This window comes from Myxine glutinosa, chromosome 9 (assembly GCF_964187855.1).
Source record: "Myxine glutinosa chromosome 9, kmMyxGlut1.1, whole genome shotgun sequence".
Taxonomy (NCBI): Eukaryota; Metazoa; Chordata; class Myxini; order Myxiniformes; family Myxinidae; genus Myxine; species Myxine glutinosa.
Window position 1 is genome coordinate 51,732,814 of NC_136269.1, and position 17,944 is coordinate 51,750,757.

General features: G+C 41.5%; 2 protein-coding genes across 9 annotated transcripts in view; one reads left to right on the plus strand and one right to left on the minus strand.

Moving 5' to 3' along the window:
• The window catches only part of PNKP (polynucleotide kinase 3'-phosphatase), a 166,229-nt gene extending 149,642 nt beyond the window's left edge, over window positions 1–16,587 (plus strand). For all 6 annotated transcript variants that reach the window (XM_078784345.1, XM_068129150.2, XM_068129152.2 and 3 more), the window contains 4 exons: window positions 2,115–2,224; window positions 6,965–7,052; window positions 9,754–9,815; window positions 15,674–16,587. In XM_078784345.1, the coding sequence (XP_078640471.1) occupies window positions 2,115–2,224; window positions 6,965–7,052; window positions 9,754–9,815; window positions 15,674–15,794 (381 nt within the window). In that variant the 3' untranslated portion in view covers window positions 15,795–16,587. The remainder of the gene's footprint in view (window positions 1–2,114; window positions 2,225–6,964; window positions 7,053–9,753; window positions 9,816–15,673) is intronic.
• The window catches only part of MTHFSD (methenyltetrahydrofolate synthetase domain containing), a 44,083-nt gene continuing 41,950 nt past the window's right edge, over window positions 15,812–17,944 (minus strand). For all 3 annotated transcript variants that reach the window (XM_068129156.2, XM_068129154.2, XM_068129157.2), the window contains 2 exons: window positions 17,572–17,697; window positions 15,812–17,375 (listed from right to left, as the gene is read on the minus strand). In XM_068129156.2, the coding sequence (XP_067985257.2) occupies window positions 17,274–17,375; window positions 17,572–17,697 (228 nt within the window). In that variant the 3' untranslated portion in view covers window positions 15,812–17,273. The remainder of the gene's footprint in view (window positions 17,376–17,571; window positions 17,698–17,944) is intronic.

The window sequence follows — 17,944 nt, forward strand, 5'->3', positions numbered from 1 at the left end:
AGAAACAATTTTCGCCTTTACAATTGCAGTTGCCGTTTGAATGAAACAAGCTATTTAGGTAAGCCAGTAGTAAGGGGGACATCTATTTATTACGTATGCAAAGACCAATTTGGGTTAAAACACCCAAAATTCGCCTCTTTCAATCCCCAACTTCCTGAAATTCCTAGTAGTGTTCATTTGCTTTATACCGTGTACCCTTCCCTTCTCCCCCCAGCCCTCTCCCCTCCACACAACTACTGACGTCATGTCACTACTGTTGTTGTGCTTGTGTGCTTCCCTCTCTCCCCCTGTCCCCGACTCCTTTCATTGTATGTTTTATGTGTCTGTGCATGTTTTCATGTTTAATGTGTTCACTCTTACACGAGCCTCGATTCTGTATACAAAAAAAAAAAAAAGTTCGAAAACAGAAGAGTTGGCTTGCACCAAGTTGACTGTGCAGGTAAGTATTCTATGAATACCACCATCTAGTCCAATCTGTGTTTGGTTTGTTATGTGCAGGAATACCGAAAAGTGACAAATAAAAAAATATGTATTTTGTTGCCTAATCTGCAAGCTACGGTTTATAAAATCATGGGTTATTAAGACCAGATAGCACCAACCCCAAGGTGGTTTTATTAAGCGGCGACCACTGTATACGGATGAGTGGGATCCGTACATATGCAACCCTCGGCCTAACCTTTCCTTCCCCCTTGCATCCATCATGTATGCCTTGGCCCGACCCACACCCCCCACATGCCCCTCCCCGCTTCGAAGAAAATGAAAGCCTGGGTTAGTAATAAAGTGCTCTATTATGATTGGCCTCAGAGTTCTATTGCTCTCTTCTAAAACCCACATATCTAACACAACGTCAACCCTATCGACTCTCAAAAGAAACACATTTGTATGTTCAAAGGAAAGTGAGTTCAGGTTGTTATGTTCTTTTTGGATAGATATCCAATGTGAATGCATCCACGAATGCTGTGATTCCACACAATTTTCTCCATAAATAACAAAGATTTGTATCATGAAGAAAAAGGAGCCATATGTTTATTAGGTACACATACATCTTACTATAATTCACCAAATGTCCGTCCATCTGTCTGTCTGTGTCTGTTAAAAGGTACCGTAAAAACTGCTGAACCGATCACAAAGATATTTTGGGTGGATAATCCTGGGATCTCCAGGAGTAAAATAGGCTATTTAGTTTTCCCAATTTCAGCTTTAGACTCCAGCATTCTCAGGTTTGGACTCCCGCATAACATTCGCGTTCGCATAACATTCATTGTTCTCATTGTGACGATGTTGTTTTCCCGGGTGCCGCGCGATCGGTGCAGCCGTTTGTGCGGCACCCGGGAAAGCAACATGTCTCCATCGATCGCTAACAGATCGCTGTCTCCATCAATCTTGCCAAGGCCGTAACAGCTATCGGCTCAAAATCCTTTTAACTGTTGATTTGGTACAGTTACACGTATCGGGAATTTGGTACACGTATCGGGAGTACATACGCCATAGCGATTGTGAACACGATTATCGATCACGATTCACGATCATAGTGTATCGATCACGATTTGAAACACGATGGAATAATATTCACCGATATGAACAGTGATGTGGCTTTTATTGAAATTCTAAAGATACTGTTTAGATTTTGATGATTTGCGTGTGATATGATTCAACGGATGTTTATATGAATCGTTTAAAATTTTAAAAACCTTCAATTTCTGATATTTTGCCTTTTCATTTGGGCTTCCCAATTGAAGCCCCGCCCATAGGGCGGGTACCGTTGCTAGTGGTGGAAATGTGAACTCCCCTCCCTCCAACTAGTTATGCTCTCTATATCACTGCCCATTGAAAATACCCTTCCCCTTTCTTCTTTCTCCTCAAACTGCTTTCCATTTTCTCCCCACTCTTCCACCACTCCCATACCAACCTTTCTTTGGCCCTTCTCCCCACCCCTGACATAACTTTCCCATTTATACCAATTCTGACTGCCATTTGCAAAAATTATTCAACTTATTTTCTCTTTGTCTTTGGAGGTTTGGAAATGTCAGTACTGTACATCTGTGGCAAAGGTATTTTTGGACAAGGAAAGCAAAGCTACATTCATATATGTGCTTATGTGTACGTGCGTTTAGGACACTCTGGGTAGCTGGCAAAAGTGTGTGTCAGCTTGCATTGACTACCTGCACAAGGACCGTAGCGTTGTGATTGACAATACAAACCTTGAGCTGGAGTCACGGAAAAGGTAAGTCATTTATAGGCTCGTCTACATGTAAAAGGAGCTGAGCTCCTCCATCTGTAACACTTTATTCTAAAGGGTTTCTGCTGTCGTAAAATAATAGAAATGGTACCTTTTGGAAAGGTAATACAGCAAGACGTCGCCGTCCATGGGGGTTATGCTCCTGTAAACCTCCACAAACGGTGAAATCATGAATGGCGAGCAGTTTATTACATGTGAGTCAATGAGTTACGTTCCGGCCCCCCAAAATTTAATTCCAAAAGTCATTAATTAATTAAAAAGTAAGACATTTAATTGAAAGATAAGAACAATTTAGTAAAACAAGATAAAATAAATAACATTTACCATCAACTAGAACAGCACTCGGTAGAGAGCATACCACCGCCATGCTGAAAACTTTACATTTTGTATCCCACCGATAGGCCAGATCTGGATTCGGACCTGAACCAAAACCGAATCGGCTTGTTCTTGCCACCTAACCAACTCATACGCCTAGTTTTGTGCTGTATATCGGTTTTAGCCCTATCAGTCAATGGTGAATAAACTCTTTTTTTTAAATTGTCTGATCTGGATTTGCATTCAAATTTTCACCAACATTGAATGCGTTCTTCCTTGTCGCATACCCAAAATGTCCACCAAGTTTAGCCCGAAGTCGTCTACAACTTTTTGAGATATCCTGTTCACAAACAGACAGATAAACAAACACACAGACCAGGGGTAAAAAAAACCATAACCTCGAGGTAATAATGCTTTTATACTTAGTTCAGTACAGTATTTTGATGAAGTTGTTGTTGATGGGTAGCCCCTGTCAGTGCTGCTTGAATAGGCCCTTATGGCACGGAAATGGCCAATCAATTTCCCAGGCAACCACTGATCCCTCACATCTATTATGTTGTGCTCTTGCCTTGGTGAAGACATGACCGTGCAATCTTCCATTAACGTGTTTGGGTGTGTGTGGAGCGGTTGCAGACCATGATCATGGGGATGGTGAGGTTTAACTGTAATCAATTTACTTGGAACAAAAAATTCTTCCTTTAATCACAAACTTGCCTGTGTGAAAAGCCCGTTTCCGGGATTGTGGAAGAAGAAGCAGGACCTCGAGCTTTAATGTTGCGGTTCCAACGGTAAAATTTATTATTCTACGGCAGCAGGAACCCTCTTCAAAGACACAGGAGGAGCACACAATATTATCTATATTATAATAGCCGTAGATGATTCTGTCTGTCTGTCTGTCTGTTGGGTGTCTGTCCGGGGTGTGGCTTACTCGGTTTGCAGAGTAGCTCCACTCATAGCTCCACCCATTCTGGGAGTGGCTTCATATAATTATAAACAAATATCCACCATTTTATTAACTCGCATAGCTTTGAGGCCTGTTTGTAGGCCCGTGGTGTCTTGCTCTCTCTCCCAGCTATATTTCAAATCAAATTCGATATATCATTTCATTTTTCACAGTCGCTAACATCGTTTTAGACTCGGTTGAAAAAAAACGGGAAGAAAATCCAATGAAAGTTGCCGTTTATAGAACGAAATGAATTCTCAAACGCCTGTAACTTCAAGGCCATTGAGTCTCTCTCACGCCTTTACCTCCAATCTAACTCGCCATATGATTTCATTTTTATCGATGGTTTTAGACTCGGTGTCAGCAATAATTGAGAACATTCCACACACGCGGGAAAATGCAGAGATATATTTTTAAAAATTGCGTCATGGTGTATCATACACCGCCCAGCATGACACCGACGGCAACGTGTCGATATATATTAAAAATTCGCTTTTGCTTTTCCGTTAAGATATATTACTTTTTCGTTTGATGACAGTCGTCACAAAAACGTCAACAATGATGCCGACATATATTTCTTCGTTTTTATTTCATTCAACATTATTAGCCGGAAGTAAAATATGTTTCAGGAAATTACCGAGAGATATTTCTTCGTTTTTTTTATTAGTTATGTGCGCATACACTTTAAATAGGTTTATTTGAAATCTTTAATTTTCCACAATATAATTTACTTGCCATTTATCATTTGATGATTACGAGACACTTCCTCATGATAATCGCGACAATTCATGCACTGCGTGGAAACTTATATTTCCAAAATGAATGAGACGACCGATGGAGAACGCAGACATGAACAGGATGCAGCAAGAAAGCGAATGAGACGGGCGAACGAGTCCATCGACAAACGTCAATGCAAACTTGCGGGGTCACCCGTGGGAATCCCACGGGCATGGATGTGTGTGACATTTCGACATATTGAGTTAGATGCTGCACATTCATTTTTACAAAATGGTTACTGGCAAGTCATCAGATCCAGAAATGGTGTAATGAACACAATTTATTTACGCGCAAGCAAGAAAGCAAGACGGCCCGATTTCCGATTCCGACGGGCGAGACGGGCCGATTTGGAGCAAGAAAAAGAACGAGACGGGAGAAAAACGAGAGAAACGAGACGGGGAAAGCCGATTGGAGAGGCGAGTGAGGAGCGATTGGAGAGGCGACTGAGGAGCGATTGGAGAGGCGAGTGAGGAGCGATTGGAGAGGCGAGTGAGGAGCGATTGGAGAGGCGAGTGAGGAGCGATTGGAGAGGCGAGTGAGGAGCGATTGGAGAGGCGAGTGAGGAGCGATTGGAGAGGCGAGTGGGGGATTGGAGAGGAGTGTGAGGGATTGGAGAGGTGAGGGATTGGAGAGGAGAGGAGTGCTAGGTGGAGAGAGGAGAGTGTCAGGTGGAGAGGAGTGAGGGGTCACATATTATGTGAAATAAATAAATTGTGTTCATTACACCATTTCTGGATCTGATGACTTGCCAGTAACCATTTTGTAAAAATGAACGTGCAGCATCTAACTCAATATGTCGAAATGTCACACACGTCCATGCCCGTGGGATTCCCACGGGTGACCCCACTATATTTCTTCGTTTTTATTTCATTCAACATTATTATCCGGAAGTAAAGGTTCACATGTTCATTTCACGTGTGCAAAAACAAACTCCATTTCACGTGTGCATGGACATGAAACACAGACGGGAAATTGCTTAGAGATATTTCGTTCGAAGCAATTATACACCGCCCAAATAAAATATTTCACCGATACACCGAGCGAATTTCAGCGAATTTCAGCGAATTTCACCGAGTTTCAGGAAATTACCCAGAGATATTTCTTCGTTTTTATTTCATTAGTTACTAGCAGAAGTACTCAGCGTTGCCGGGCGGGGGAGGGGGGAAGGGCACGTACACTTTAAACATGTATATACATGTGGAATGTGGGATATATACATGTGGGACGTGTGTGTGAGTGTGTGTGTGCGTGTGCACACGCGTGCATATATGTGTGTGTGTGTGTGTGTGTGTGTGTGTGTGTGTGTGTGTGTGTGTGTGCATATATGTGTATATATATGTCTGTGTGTGTGTGTGTGCGTGTATATATATATATATATATGTGTATGTGTGTATGTGCGTGCATGTGTGTTGATGTACATTTGTCTGTACGTGTGTGTGTGCGTGTATGTGTGTGTATATATGTGTGTCTGTATGTGTATATGTGTGTGTGTGTGTGTGTGTGTGTGTGTGTGTGTGTGTGTATGTGTGTATGTATGTGTGTGTTTGTGTATGTGTGTGTGTGTGTATGTGTGTGTGTGGGTGTACATGTGTGTATGTGTATATATATGTGTATGTGCATATGTGTATGTGTGTGCATGTGTGTCGGTGTACATGTGTGTGTACACGTGTGTATGTGTGTGTATATATGTGTGTATGTGTATATATGTGTGTGTCTGTATTTGTATATATGTGTGTCTGTATGTGTATATATATGTGTGTGGGTGTACATGTGTGTGTACATGTGTGTATGTATGTATATGTGTGTATGTGTATGCATGTCTGTGTGTGTGTATATGTGTATGTGTCTGTGTGTGTATATGTGTATGTGTGTGCATGTGTGTGTATACATATGTGTATGTGTATATGTGTGTATGTGTATATGCATGTGTCGGTGTACATGTGTGTGTGTACGTGTGCGTGCGTGTGTGTGTGGATGTGTATGTGTGTTTGCGTGTGTGTGTGTATGTGTGTCGGTGTACGTGTGTGTGTGTGTGTGTGTGTGTGTGTGTGTGTGTGTGTGTGTGTGTGTGTGTGTTTGTGTGGGTGTGTGAATAAGAGAGAGACCGAATTGTGAGATACAGAAATGAAAAAACGAGGTGTGTGTGTGTGTGTGTGTGTGTGTGTGTGTGTGTGTGTAGGTGTGTGTGTGTGTGTGTGTGTTATTGTGAAACTGCATGTGCAGGTGCAGCATCTAACTCAATATGTCGAAATGTCACACACGTCCATGCCCGTGGGATTCCCACGGGTGACCCCACTAGTATTTCGTAATACTTCTCGAAGTAATAGAAAAATGTATAAAAGTGCATGGAAGGAGCACAACAACAATTGCTTGTTATAAAAGATCCTTTTTTTCACGTTTTACTTTATTTTACATCCTCATTGACACTCACAGATACACATGCAATATTTTTGTCAAGTACAACATGCTGTCTTTTGATTAAACCCATCAGCGAAGCGACTGGTGGGGCACTTTTCATATAATATTAAATTTAAAAGGACAGTTTTCATCCACACACATTTGACCAGCTCGTTTCCCAAACCTCTGATTGCCATTCCTTCAAACTTTAGTTTCGTAATTTACGTTTTCTTATTTTGATAAAAGAATGTGCAGTGTTAAAATGACAGGTGGACTGTGCTGTGTCCGTGTAGATATGTGGACTGTGCTCAAGAGGCCAACGTCCCTTGTCGCTGTTTCCTGTTCACTGCATCATTTGAACACTGCAAGCACAACAATCGAGTGAGTTGGTCATACAGAATTCCTGTCAAATTGTGTGCACTTGGCTTCAAAGTCCAGGTTGAAGACCACTCTGTGGTCAAAACTTCAGACCTGAGCCCTTGTCCACGTGACATTCGTTGATTGGATGCTTCTGTTTACTAATGTGTCTTCTTTATATTTGTTTTGTGTGGTTCTGACCACATTATGTCAGATTAAATAATTTGTGCTTGGAAACTATTTCTTATGTTGGTGATTCTGCAAATGAGAGAGAGAGAGAGATAGATAGGTAGATAGATAGATAGATAGATAGATAGATAGATAGATAGAGAGAGAGAGAGAGAGAGAGAGAGAGAGAGAGAGAGAGAGACAGAGACAGAGACAGACGGACACAGACGGACACAGAGACAACTGAGATTTCAATACAGCAAACCCTTTTCCAACTTGGGTTTCACAACGTGGATTCATTTGTACACATGGGAATAAATGTGATGCTCGTTTCCCAGACCCATATAAAACTTGATAATGCGCGGGTGTAAAAGAGGAGCTGTCACCACGTCATGGGCAGAGGAGACGTCTCCTGCCATCTTCTACCACCCACGCTGTTTTCAGTCGGCACAGCGCCATGGTCAAGTGAGTTGTGCCCAGTAGATTTCTTTAACTCTACGTTATTTAGCCCCATACTGTACCCTTAAATACAGTATGGAACGGAAACATCAAGCCTCTCCAAGTGGTAGTGGAGTGAAGAAATCCTGTAAGGTTATGAAATTCACAGAGAAAATCGTGATTTTAGACAGGTTGCGTGGCGGGATAAGTGTAGCGTAGGTCGGCCATGAGTATCATGTGAACGAGTCCATACTCACCATTCGTTCAAGCCCAACTTCCTGGAGGTTTATAACAGAAAAAGGCTTTGCTCCTGAACTGGTATTCAATGCTGATGAAACAGGGCTTTTCTACTGAAAACAGGTAACAGGACAAACATCTCCATGGAGCAGAAGTTAGCACATGGGTTCTTCTTGCCCCTATTTTTTGTGGAAATTTGTCCGGCCACTTTAAATCAAACTTAAAGTTTTCTCTTCAATCAAATGCAAACTCTGCAAACTCTTCAATCCCACTCCTCCCTCCAGGTCTTTAAAACAGCTGTTCACCACCATCTCTTATCTTCCCCCATCCAAAACCTTGATCTTTTCTACCCCCGCTAATTTCACCCCAATTCCACTTTTTTGAAATACCGACTTCTTTCCTGGAAGTCCTTGGCGTCCTTGTGTTTTATACTTCTCCCACCCCGCCCCCTCCCCTTCCCACGCCTCCTCCCCCAAAGCCCTCTCCCTCCCACACATCTCCCGATGTCCCTGCTCTCAAATGTTGTATTTGTGTGCTTCCCCTTCTCTCCCCATCTTGTCTACCGCTCCCCTTTTTATATACTTTGTTTGTCTGTTTGATTTGTTTGTGTGATAAATGTTAGCTCTTTCACGAGCCTCGATTCTGCATACAAAAAAGAAAAAGAAAAAAAAGCTTTTCGTGCCGTGAAATGCCCACTAGCGACGATGATCCCCCATTCTGAAAACGTGTGCAGTACGTGTAGGTATTCCTTCTGATATTTTTATTACCAAAAGTAGACTAGATTTATCCTTCTATTATGTTGCGTGGCCGCGTTCCCCTATCCCCATTTATCTCTTCAGGTCTTAAGCTTGCGCAACACAATTTTGCCGAATGCGCTGTTTTCCACGTGTCTAACCTCCACGTTGGACGATAATTTACTTTACTCCGAGTTGAGACTGATGACTAATGATGAATCATTTGGGTTCATTGACACAAAATTTCTCGGGGTTTGAAAGAAGCCCCTATGGTCACGTGAAAAAACAAAATGAAGACGGGTATCTTTGAAATAGGCTTTGACACATTCATTGGGATATCAGCTAATTAGAACATCTCCGGGCGATTGTGAGAGTAACTCAACTTACAGCAGCGTACACTTCTATTCTTTCTTTCTTTTGTATTACGGTCTCCACCAACTGAGTATTCTGCACGAAATGCCAAAAAACTGTGCAAATTCTTAACCCGTCTCCACCATTTTGTAACTACTCGGGGCTTAAACCAATTGAGCTATCTCTTTGTTTTGAGTACCAGAGACCGGTACTAGGGTCTCTGAAGACTTCGCAGCAAATTCTTATCGAGTGACTCCTTTGTACCATTACTTATGAAAGAGTATGATCGACACTGCTTCCACTCCGTTGTTCAAAGGTAGAATGTCTGATATCTCTGCTCTTTCCCAGCACACCCCTACCCCTTCTGTTTTTAAGTTGACAAAAATCGAAGTTCCTGGAAGAATGAGTTTCATCAAAAATGGACACTTGACTTTTTCTAGTTTCTCATTTTCAGCCTCGCCCTTTCCTGAATTGCATTTTGGTATTTAGTCTTTCTTGAAAAGCTCCTGTGGAATGATTGTTAGTATTAATCATTCTGTGCGTTTCTCTGTTCTACCACTGTGGTTTAAATACTTGTGCTTTCATCTTCTGAAAGAAGTAACATTTTGTAGCTTATTACCTGGTGCTATAACTTGTGAAGACGGTTGCAGTGAATGTACGGATGTGAATGTAATGTTGTTCCGGCATACACAAATGTACATTGATCACATGATCTCCCTGAGTTTCTTTGGTTTTCTTAAGACTGTATTTGCAAAGCCATTAAACTTGCTTTTCCTTTGTCTGGTCTTCCATCACAGTTCCGTGAGATGACTGAAACTGAGCATGTGCCAGTGAATATCATGGTGATGAACAGCAGTAGGTAAGGACCAATAAGCACCACCTGAGGCTTTTGTTCAGGATGTCCATGTTTTCAACATTAGGTTGAAAAAGAATGTGATTAACCTTTCTTTTTTTTTTTTACTTGAAAAGTTGTTGAAAAGGTTGAAAGGTTGAAAAGGAATGTGATTAACCTTTCTTTTTTTTACTTTGGTTTGCCTTTTTATCATCTCTGGTTATTCTGAACTTTCTCACGCCCTTTTTCTTTCCTTTATTACCTCCGCCACTAAAGGTGGATGGAGGTTATGTTTTCACCCCTGTCTGTCCTGTCCGTTTGTCCGAACAAAATATCTCAAAAAGTTGTGGACGAATTCGGAAGAAATTTGGCAGAGATGTAGTGTATGTGACAAGGACGAAATGATTGTATTTTGGTGAAGATCCGGATTCTGCTACGAGAATTATTTTAAAGTGATTCTTCACCATTGGGAGATCGGGCCAAAAACTATACATATCAGGATATCTCAAAACGTTGTGGACTGATTTGGACGAAACTTGGTGGACCGGTTGAGTGTCTGACAAGGACGATTCGATTCGTTTTTGGTGAAGATCTGAATATGGATTCGGATATGAGAATAATTTAATTTTTTTAAAGTGATTCTTCACCATTGGGAGATAGGGCCAAAAACGATGCATAGCGGGATATCTCAAAAAGTTATGGATGGATTTGGACAAAACTTGTTGGACAGATTGTGTGTGTGACGAGGAAGAATCAATTCAATTTTGGTGAAGATCTGAATTTGGGTTGTTGGAAAAAACAGGTGAACAATACTTGTTGAACAAAACTCAAACTTGTTGAACTCAAAAACAAAACTTTAAAACTTTAAAAAAAACTTTAAAACATAAAAAAAACTTTTACAAAAAACATAAAACTAAAAAAGCTATTAAAAAAAACGCATAAAAAACTTCAAAACTTAAAAAACAAAACTTACAACTTTCCACTCAAAAAAAACAAAACTCAAAACTTGTTGAACAAAACTCACGTGAACAAAACTTGTTGGACAGGTTGTGTGTGTGACAAGGAAGAATCGATTCGATTTTGGTGAAGATCCGGATCCAGCTAGTAGGTATTTTTAAGTGATTCATCACCATTGAGTGATAGGGCCAACCAGGCGGAGGTATGCTCTCCACTGAGTACCACCGTTTAGAGGCCATTTTTCCCCGCAAAGCGGGGGTTGGCCTTTTCGGGGACCGTGGTAGTTGTTGTTTTTTGGTCCCCTTTTTGAAGCAATGTTTTACGGCCGGATGCCCTTCCTGACGCCAACCCTTTTTGCCGCCTTCAACGACAAGCAGGGAATTACCAGTGAACTGGTACTCAATTAGCCGACCTCGGAAGGATGACAGGCTGAGTCAACCCCCCTGGCATTAATTCGGCGATCGACCAAGATTCGAACCCAGGATCCTAGGATCCTAAGCCGGCGCCCTAGCCGCTAGCCCAACACCAGGGTGCCGTTCAATATTTCAGGTTTGAAATAGCAAAAAGTTAAAGGACGACTGGACGAACAGACAGACAGACATCGGACATCATGACCAATCCTACAATGTTATCTCTTGGAAAATCGAGAAGAGATGACCTAAAACCATTTTAACCTCCACCACCAAAGGTGAGTGGAGGTTATGTTTTCACCCCTGTCTGTTCGTTTGTGAACAAGATATCTCAAAAAGTTGTTGACGGATTTGGACGAAATTTGGCAGAGAGGTAGCATGTGTGACAAGGAAGAAATTATTAGAATTTGGTGAAGATCCGGGTCCAGATCCGGCTAGTAGAATTTTTCAGTGATTCCTCACCATTGGGAGATAGGGCCAAAAACGATACATAGCAGGATATCTCAAAAAGTTGTGGACGGATGACTTTGATTAAATGTGATTCTGTATTGTGATTTTCTGGTCTACTCTAGGATACAAAACGTAAACTGTTCACCTGGCGGAGGTATGCTCTCTACTGAGTGCCGTTTTATTTGTTAATGTCGCCTGTAATTGAGGGAAATGAAATGTCTGCATACATTGCATTGCAATTTGTGATGGAATGGTATTCTGTCACCTTGGCTGCTATTCAGCATGAAGGCCACACAACTTGGCTAGCATGCAACATCACAATGACAGTGCACTGAATCTTATTCACATACTGAGACAGATGGGAAAAGGGAGCAAACACGATCCAGCGTGGGAAGCCACCACATGTTTCATTCCAAGCACATTTTTCTTGTTCACACATGTGCGTGCTTTCATGGTCACTCTGCAGTGGGGGACTCCTTCACCACTATTTCAGGCTGAGCAAGCTTGAAATCATGGTGATGATAGACGTCACGGTGAAGATAGCAGAGGGAGGTTTTGGGAGGGGGTGGAGGTGTGACAGAGAGACTAGATGGGAGTACCACAGATAACTCATGAACTATTAATGGCAGAGCAGTTAATGTCACCTCTGGTTAAAAAGTCATAGTAAACTTCTGGGTGGGGAGGGAGGCATAGCCTGCAACTTCCAAAGGCAGTCCATCAGGCTGGTGATATCTATATACCAATTGTGATGGCTTCAATCCCATGCATGCCCTGGTAATACGATCTGAACTGTGATACAATCATTTACATTGTTGTACTTGATTTGCAGAACAACTGATTTCTTACAACCGCAACTTACTTTTACTCTCCCACAACTGATTGTTTTGGTTTAACTATTATGTTGTACTTTATTAATTTGATATTCTTAATTGCAATATTTCATATTGCCTTTTATATTTTTCTTTCGATTTTTTTTCTCTTTTTGTTGACTTTATGTTGGTTTATGCATTTCATAACTTGCATCTTAATACCCTCGCCAGAAAATAGGGTATTGCATTTGGGTCTGTTTGTTACTTGCCGGAAAATATTCCGGCAAGTATGTTGATCGGTTGGTTTGTCTGTCTGTCTGTTTGTCTGTGTGCGCAGCACTACGTCTACACCGTTGCACGTAGAATCGCCAAACTTTACACACATATTTGTCTTGCCCTGGAATAGACTGTGCCCAATTCTTAACTCTCTCGGCCCAAGGCCTCCATTATGACGTCATAATTTGATAATTCGACAAGTACAAAACTTCATCCAATCAAGATGCAATTTCTTGAGCATGACGGCATAAACTGGTGGAGAAAAAAAGAAAGATAATGACGTCATCGGCCACGTGGTTCGGCCGCCATCTTGGAAAAACCGAAAAACTTTGCACATCTATATCTTCGAAAGTGCTGAATAGAAAAAATTGACACATGGCTCATTGTAAAGAACTCTCCATTGGGGGATAAAATATGTTAATGATGATGTCATTGGTGCCTCCATTATGACATCATAATTCGACAAGTACAAAACTTCATCCGATCAAGATGACAAGAAACTTCATCCGATCTTCACAAAGGATTTTCCTATCACGTGAACCCGGGTTACACTCCCCCTAAAATAGATTAATTAATTATGTAAAATGATTAAAAATCACGGGGCAACCCGGGTTACCGCGGGGTGGATCATATATTCATGATGCTGTCATCAGTGCCTTCATTATGATGTCATAATTAGACAATTAGAACGCTTGATCTGATTAGTTTGAAATTTTCCTGAGCATGATCTACACAAAAATGATATGGGAGAATTAAATTGATGACGTCATTGGTCACGTGTTTTGGCAGCCATATTGGATTGAACATAAAGCAACATAATCAATAAACCACACAAACACAGCAGCTAATAAACACTCCACAAAATACACCACACCAACACGTCCTGGTGAGGATTTGCAATCTCTGATTGTTCTTTCTTGTTATATCTTGATTTTGGTATTCATTAATTTTGTGCCTCATGTGAGATGAATGTTGTTTTAGTTGTTCTTTTGTATTATGTTTATGATGATACGTATGCATAATTATGTTAGCGCCTTGAGTATCCAGCCTGTAGGGTGGATATCTGCACATTACAAATACACATTTTTATGATTATAACAATTGTAAGAGTTTACCAATTTCATGTCTTCAAACAATGTTAGGTGTTTATGCCTCCTCTGTGCAAAAATATTAAGAGGTAATTGTAATTGGCACATTTGGCAGAGTGTTGACTTGCGTGATGATGTGTCGGCATCAGCAGTTTATCAAAATATATTTGATTACATAAGTTGCCGATCATTGATGTGTTTGGCTTGTGCAGCTTCCCCTTTCTTAATGTGATTTTATTCCCAGTGTCACTTTTGACAAAAAGATGCCGAATAATTTCACAGCATCATTTATTAATATAAAAATAGACATGTAAAACGATTATTTTTACTGTCACCAGCCTCACACTAATGACTAAGGAAGTTTAGGTGTATCCTGAATCCTGACTCCTGACTATAATTCAGAAATTTGTGTTTGTGTGCATTTCTTTGTTTGTCACACGACCACCTCTCCTACAGTTCTGGGCCGATTACATACAGACTTGCTACATAGGATCAGCATTACCCCAATTAATGCATGGGGGAGTTTTTATCATTACCGGTGGTCTTTGAGGGAAGGATGCAAATTACCTATTTAAATGTGTATCGTGTAGTGCCTCTTCTGGTGGGAGAAGGTATTACAAGTCCCACCTTTATAGTACAGTATTCCTGTCCTCACATGTTCCAGTGCATTGAGGTGTTTTCAATTATGCAGCGAGAGATAGTTTGGAGAGGTATTTTGAATTACACGTGTGAATAAGGATAACAACATAATGCCCCTGGCAGCTCCCATAGGGAGCGGTCCTTCTAGTAATCTAGTGGAATATAAAATATGAATGATCGTTTTAAGGCCATTTTCCCCGCTAGAGTGGGAGTTAGCCTTGCGGGCCCCATGACAATCATGGTTCCCTGTTTGTGGCAATGTTTTTATGGCCGGATGCCCTTCCTGACACCAACCGTTGGTCACGCTCTGACGATGCACAGGGATACTGTATACCTATTCTAAATCGGGGTACACACCAGGATCATTCATCCCAGCAAGCTGGTACTCAATTTGCCAACCTCGGAAGGATGACAGGCTGAGTCAACCCCCCTGGCGTTAATTCAGCGATCGACCGGGATTCGAACCCAGGATTCTAGGATCCCAAGCCGGCACCCTAACCGCTAAGCCAACACCCTAACCGCTAAGCCAACACCAGGCTAACATTTAACATAAGAGGAAGGTTTCTGTTAAACCTGTAATGTCTGGAAACTGCAGCTGTAAAGTGGATGGAGAGATTGGGCAGATGGGAATGAAAACCTCGAATATTGGTGGTCCACCCTATTTGGGAAGTGGGTGGGAGGGGATATGAGCTGAGGTGATGGTGGAACACCGGTGGACAAAAGGGGTGGATGCAGGAAATTATGCTTCCATTTAAAAAAAAATCGATTTAGGGAATTTTAAGACTGACGTTCTGATAAAAAATTTGGTTAACTTCTGGTAAAGGCGTGGGGAATGGGATGCTTGGTGGCAACTGATGATAACTAATGCAATTCCAGGCAATTAAAAGATTTACCAGTAACTGTGGTGATGTGCTGAAGTACATGCACCACAGCCTGTGAAAAGCTTGATGCCCATTTTGCAGCCCACCACCGGGTGGTGCTGTCTTTCAGTATGCTACACATCATGGTTGGTGACAAACACCTACCTACCTACTAGGTTTTTTGGTTTTACTACACAGATGATTAACCTCCTGTCCTTTTCCTCCTCTTTTTACCCTTTCATTAACTGTTTGTGAAAAACATATTTGAGCACTTGGAATGAAAGCTACAATATTTGTGATTGTGCAAACAAATTGATAATAATTTTGTACTTTTTATAAAGGTCGACATGTTTCATCTGTATTGCCCGATGTCCCTGATTGTTACGTGGAACGCAGGAGCAAGTACGTTGCACCGGCGTTAACCGAAGGCTTCACCGAGATCGTTCGAGTTGGATTTGTCCCGCGCTTCGCTGATCCTCACCTTGCAGCGCTCTACCGTCAATTCTCCGAGGGTTGACGTCATGATGGCACGCACGAACTGTTCTTCACTCAGGAAATGTGGGAACCGGAGACGATTGGAAACTTTTGTTGCACTGGTGAAAATCCATACAACTGTTGCACAGTTTTATCTTCTATTGCACTGAACATAACAATTGCTTTACAAACCACCAAACTAAATGCGTAATTAAAATGCTCTTCGCATACTGGAGAGCACGAGATGGCAGCATGGTCCAGTTGGAAGAAACTCGCTCTTTGTGCATCGATAAGTGCCAATACATAACACTGCTGTCCCAATCAGAAACCCAAGAAAGGTGAGGGTAGATGCAACAAATCAAAGAAATGTAATTTTTTTAAATGCGGAAATCAAATGAATTTTGAGTAATTCACATTTTGCTGAAGTTGCACCCTTGGGTGTCCTCGGAGCCCTTTTGCAAACTACGTCACGCCGACCAATTTATGGCTTCTGACCTTTGACCGATATGTGCTAATTAGACACCTTGATTATGTGGCCACCTGTCCTTTGGCCAAAATACTTGGCATTCAGGTTTGTACGAAGCAATATTTTGTGATCTTCAATAGCCATGGTCATGTAGCCACTCTCCGCAGCACAGCTTGCATTGAGCAGCATTTTTAAATCATTGTTTTCATGCATTTTTTGTAGTTCTGATTTGTAAAAGTTTTCTCTTGCTTATGCCGATTGAAGTTTTCAAATCTCAATTCGCAACATTTCCACACCAAGCAAAAGAACCATCACTAAACTGAGACTGGATTGTATTTAACATGATGAATAAAACATCTTTACAAACCGAGTCAAAAAGATGAACACTGCAAACAACTATACTGTGGTGATCTCTTGATGACCGGTCCGATACAGTATTTAATTGGACCGTTGAGATCATCATCTTTTCAGCTAAATTTAATCTTCCTGACTCAGCACTATGAATGGTTTCATGAGCAACTGTTCAACTGTAATGAGAACTTAGGGTTGAGAGAACACGGATTATGCACTTTTTTGGTTTTGCTTTATATTTATTGAGGGGGGATGAGGGGTAAGCTGACAATCACGTGGAAACCACTGTAGTCGAGTGAGTAATGGCCATCATCCTTCAAGTGTACAAACAGCTTATTCTCTGAAGGGTTCACCACTGACCATATTGTCTACTTTATTGAAGACAACCACAAGTTCACTCCCATTGCCGCCATCTTGGATTATGCTTTGATTTGTTGTCGTGTTTCAGATTTAGATATTGGCTATCCTGGTGGTGGTGGTTCGTATGCATCCTGTGGCTGCATCATTTTCTGGGAGCATGGCAGTGCCGCTGATGCAATTCCCCCCCATTACCAATAAGATGGTACTCATTTTGCCGACCGTGGAGGGATGAAAAGCCGAGTCAACCCACCTGAGATGGGCTCAAACTTAGGACCCTAAGATTTCAAGCCAGCCCCCTTGATCATTAAGCCAACACCAAGCTTGTGCTATCCTGATGAGTTGAAGTTAGGCCAAGCTCTGTACTTTGTCTAATTTTGCGCCAGCTCTACGTTCAATATGCCAAAGACTTTTCAACACAGGAATTCTTTGCATTTGTGCTTCGTCGACCTGCAAGAAAAAAAAATCACGAGATAAACTTGCACGGGCCAAATTCCAAATCAGAACAGCTGACACCAGAGCATAGGAATTATGTCCTGCATCACAAGTTCTTCAAATTGATCAAGAGCATTGTGGATCAATACCTAATTTGCAAAATAACACTGATAACCTGGTGATACAGTTCATCATCACCTTGGTTACAAACCTTGGTCCAATCAATACCACTTGGTCGTGGTCGAGCACAGTGGGTCTGGATGACCCCACTCGGTGTCAAGATAAAGTCAACACACAAGTCGTGTGGCTCGAGCAGATCCTCAGGGAAGTCCACCACCTGCAAAAATGAAAGACAAAAGTACGAAAGTGAAAACCTTATGAAATGGGAAGCGTGGTGAAAATCAGGTTAATTTGCAATCCAAACCTTTCTTTGTCACCAAACATTTTGACGACAATCAAGATATTCGACACCCGAAGATACCAATTAAATTATTTCTTTTGGCGAGTGAAGTATATTTGATGGAGACTTTTGTTTATTAGAGAATCAATATGCGAACGCGTGTTGGTAATGTGGTGTAGTTGGT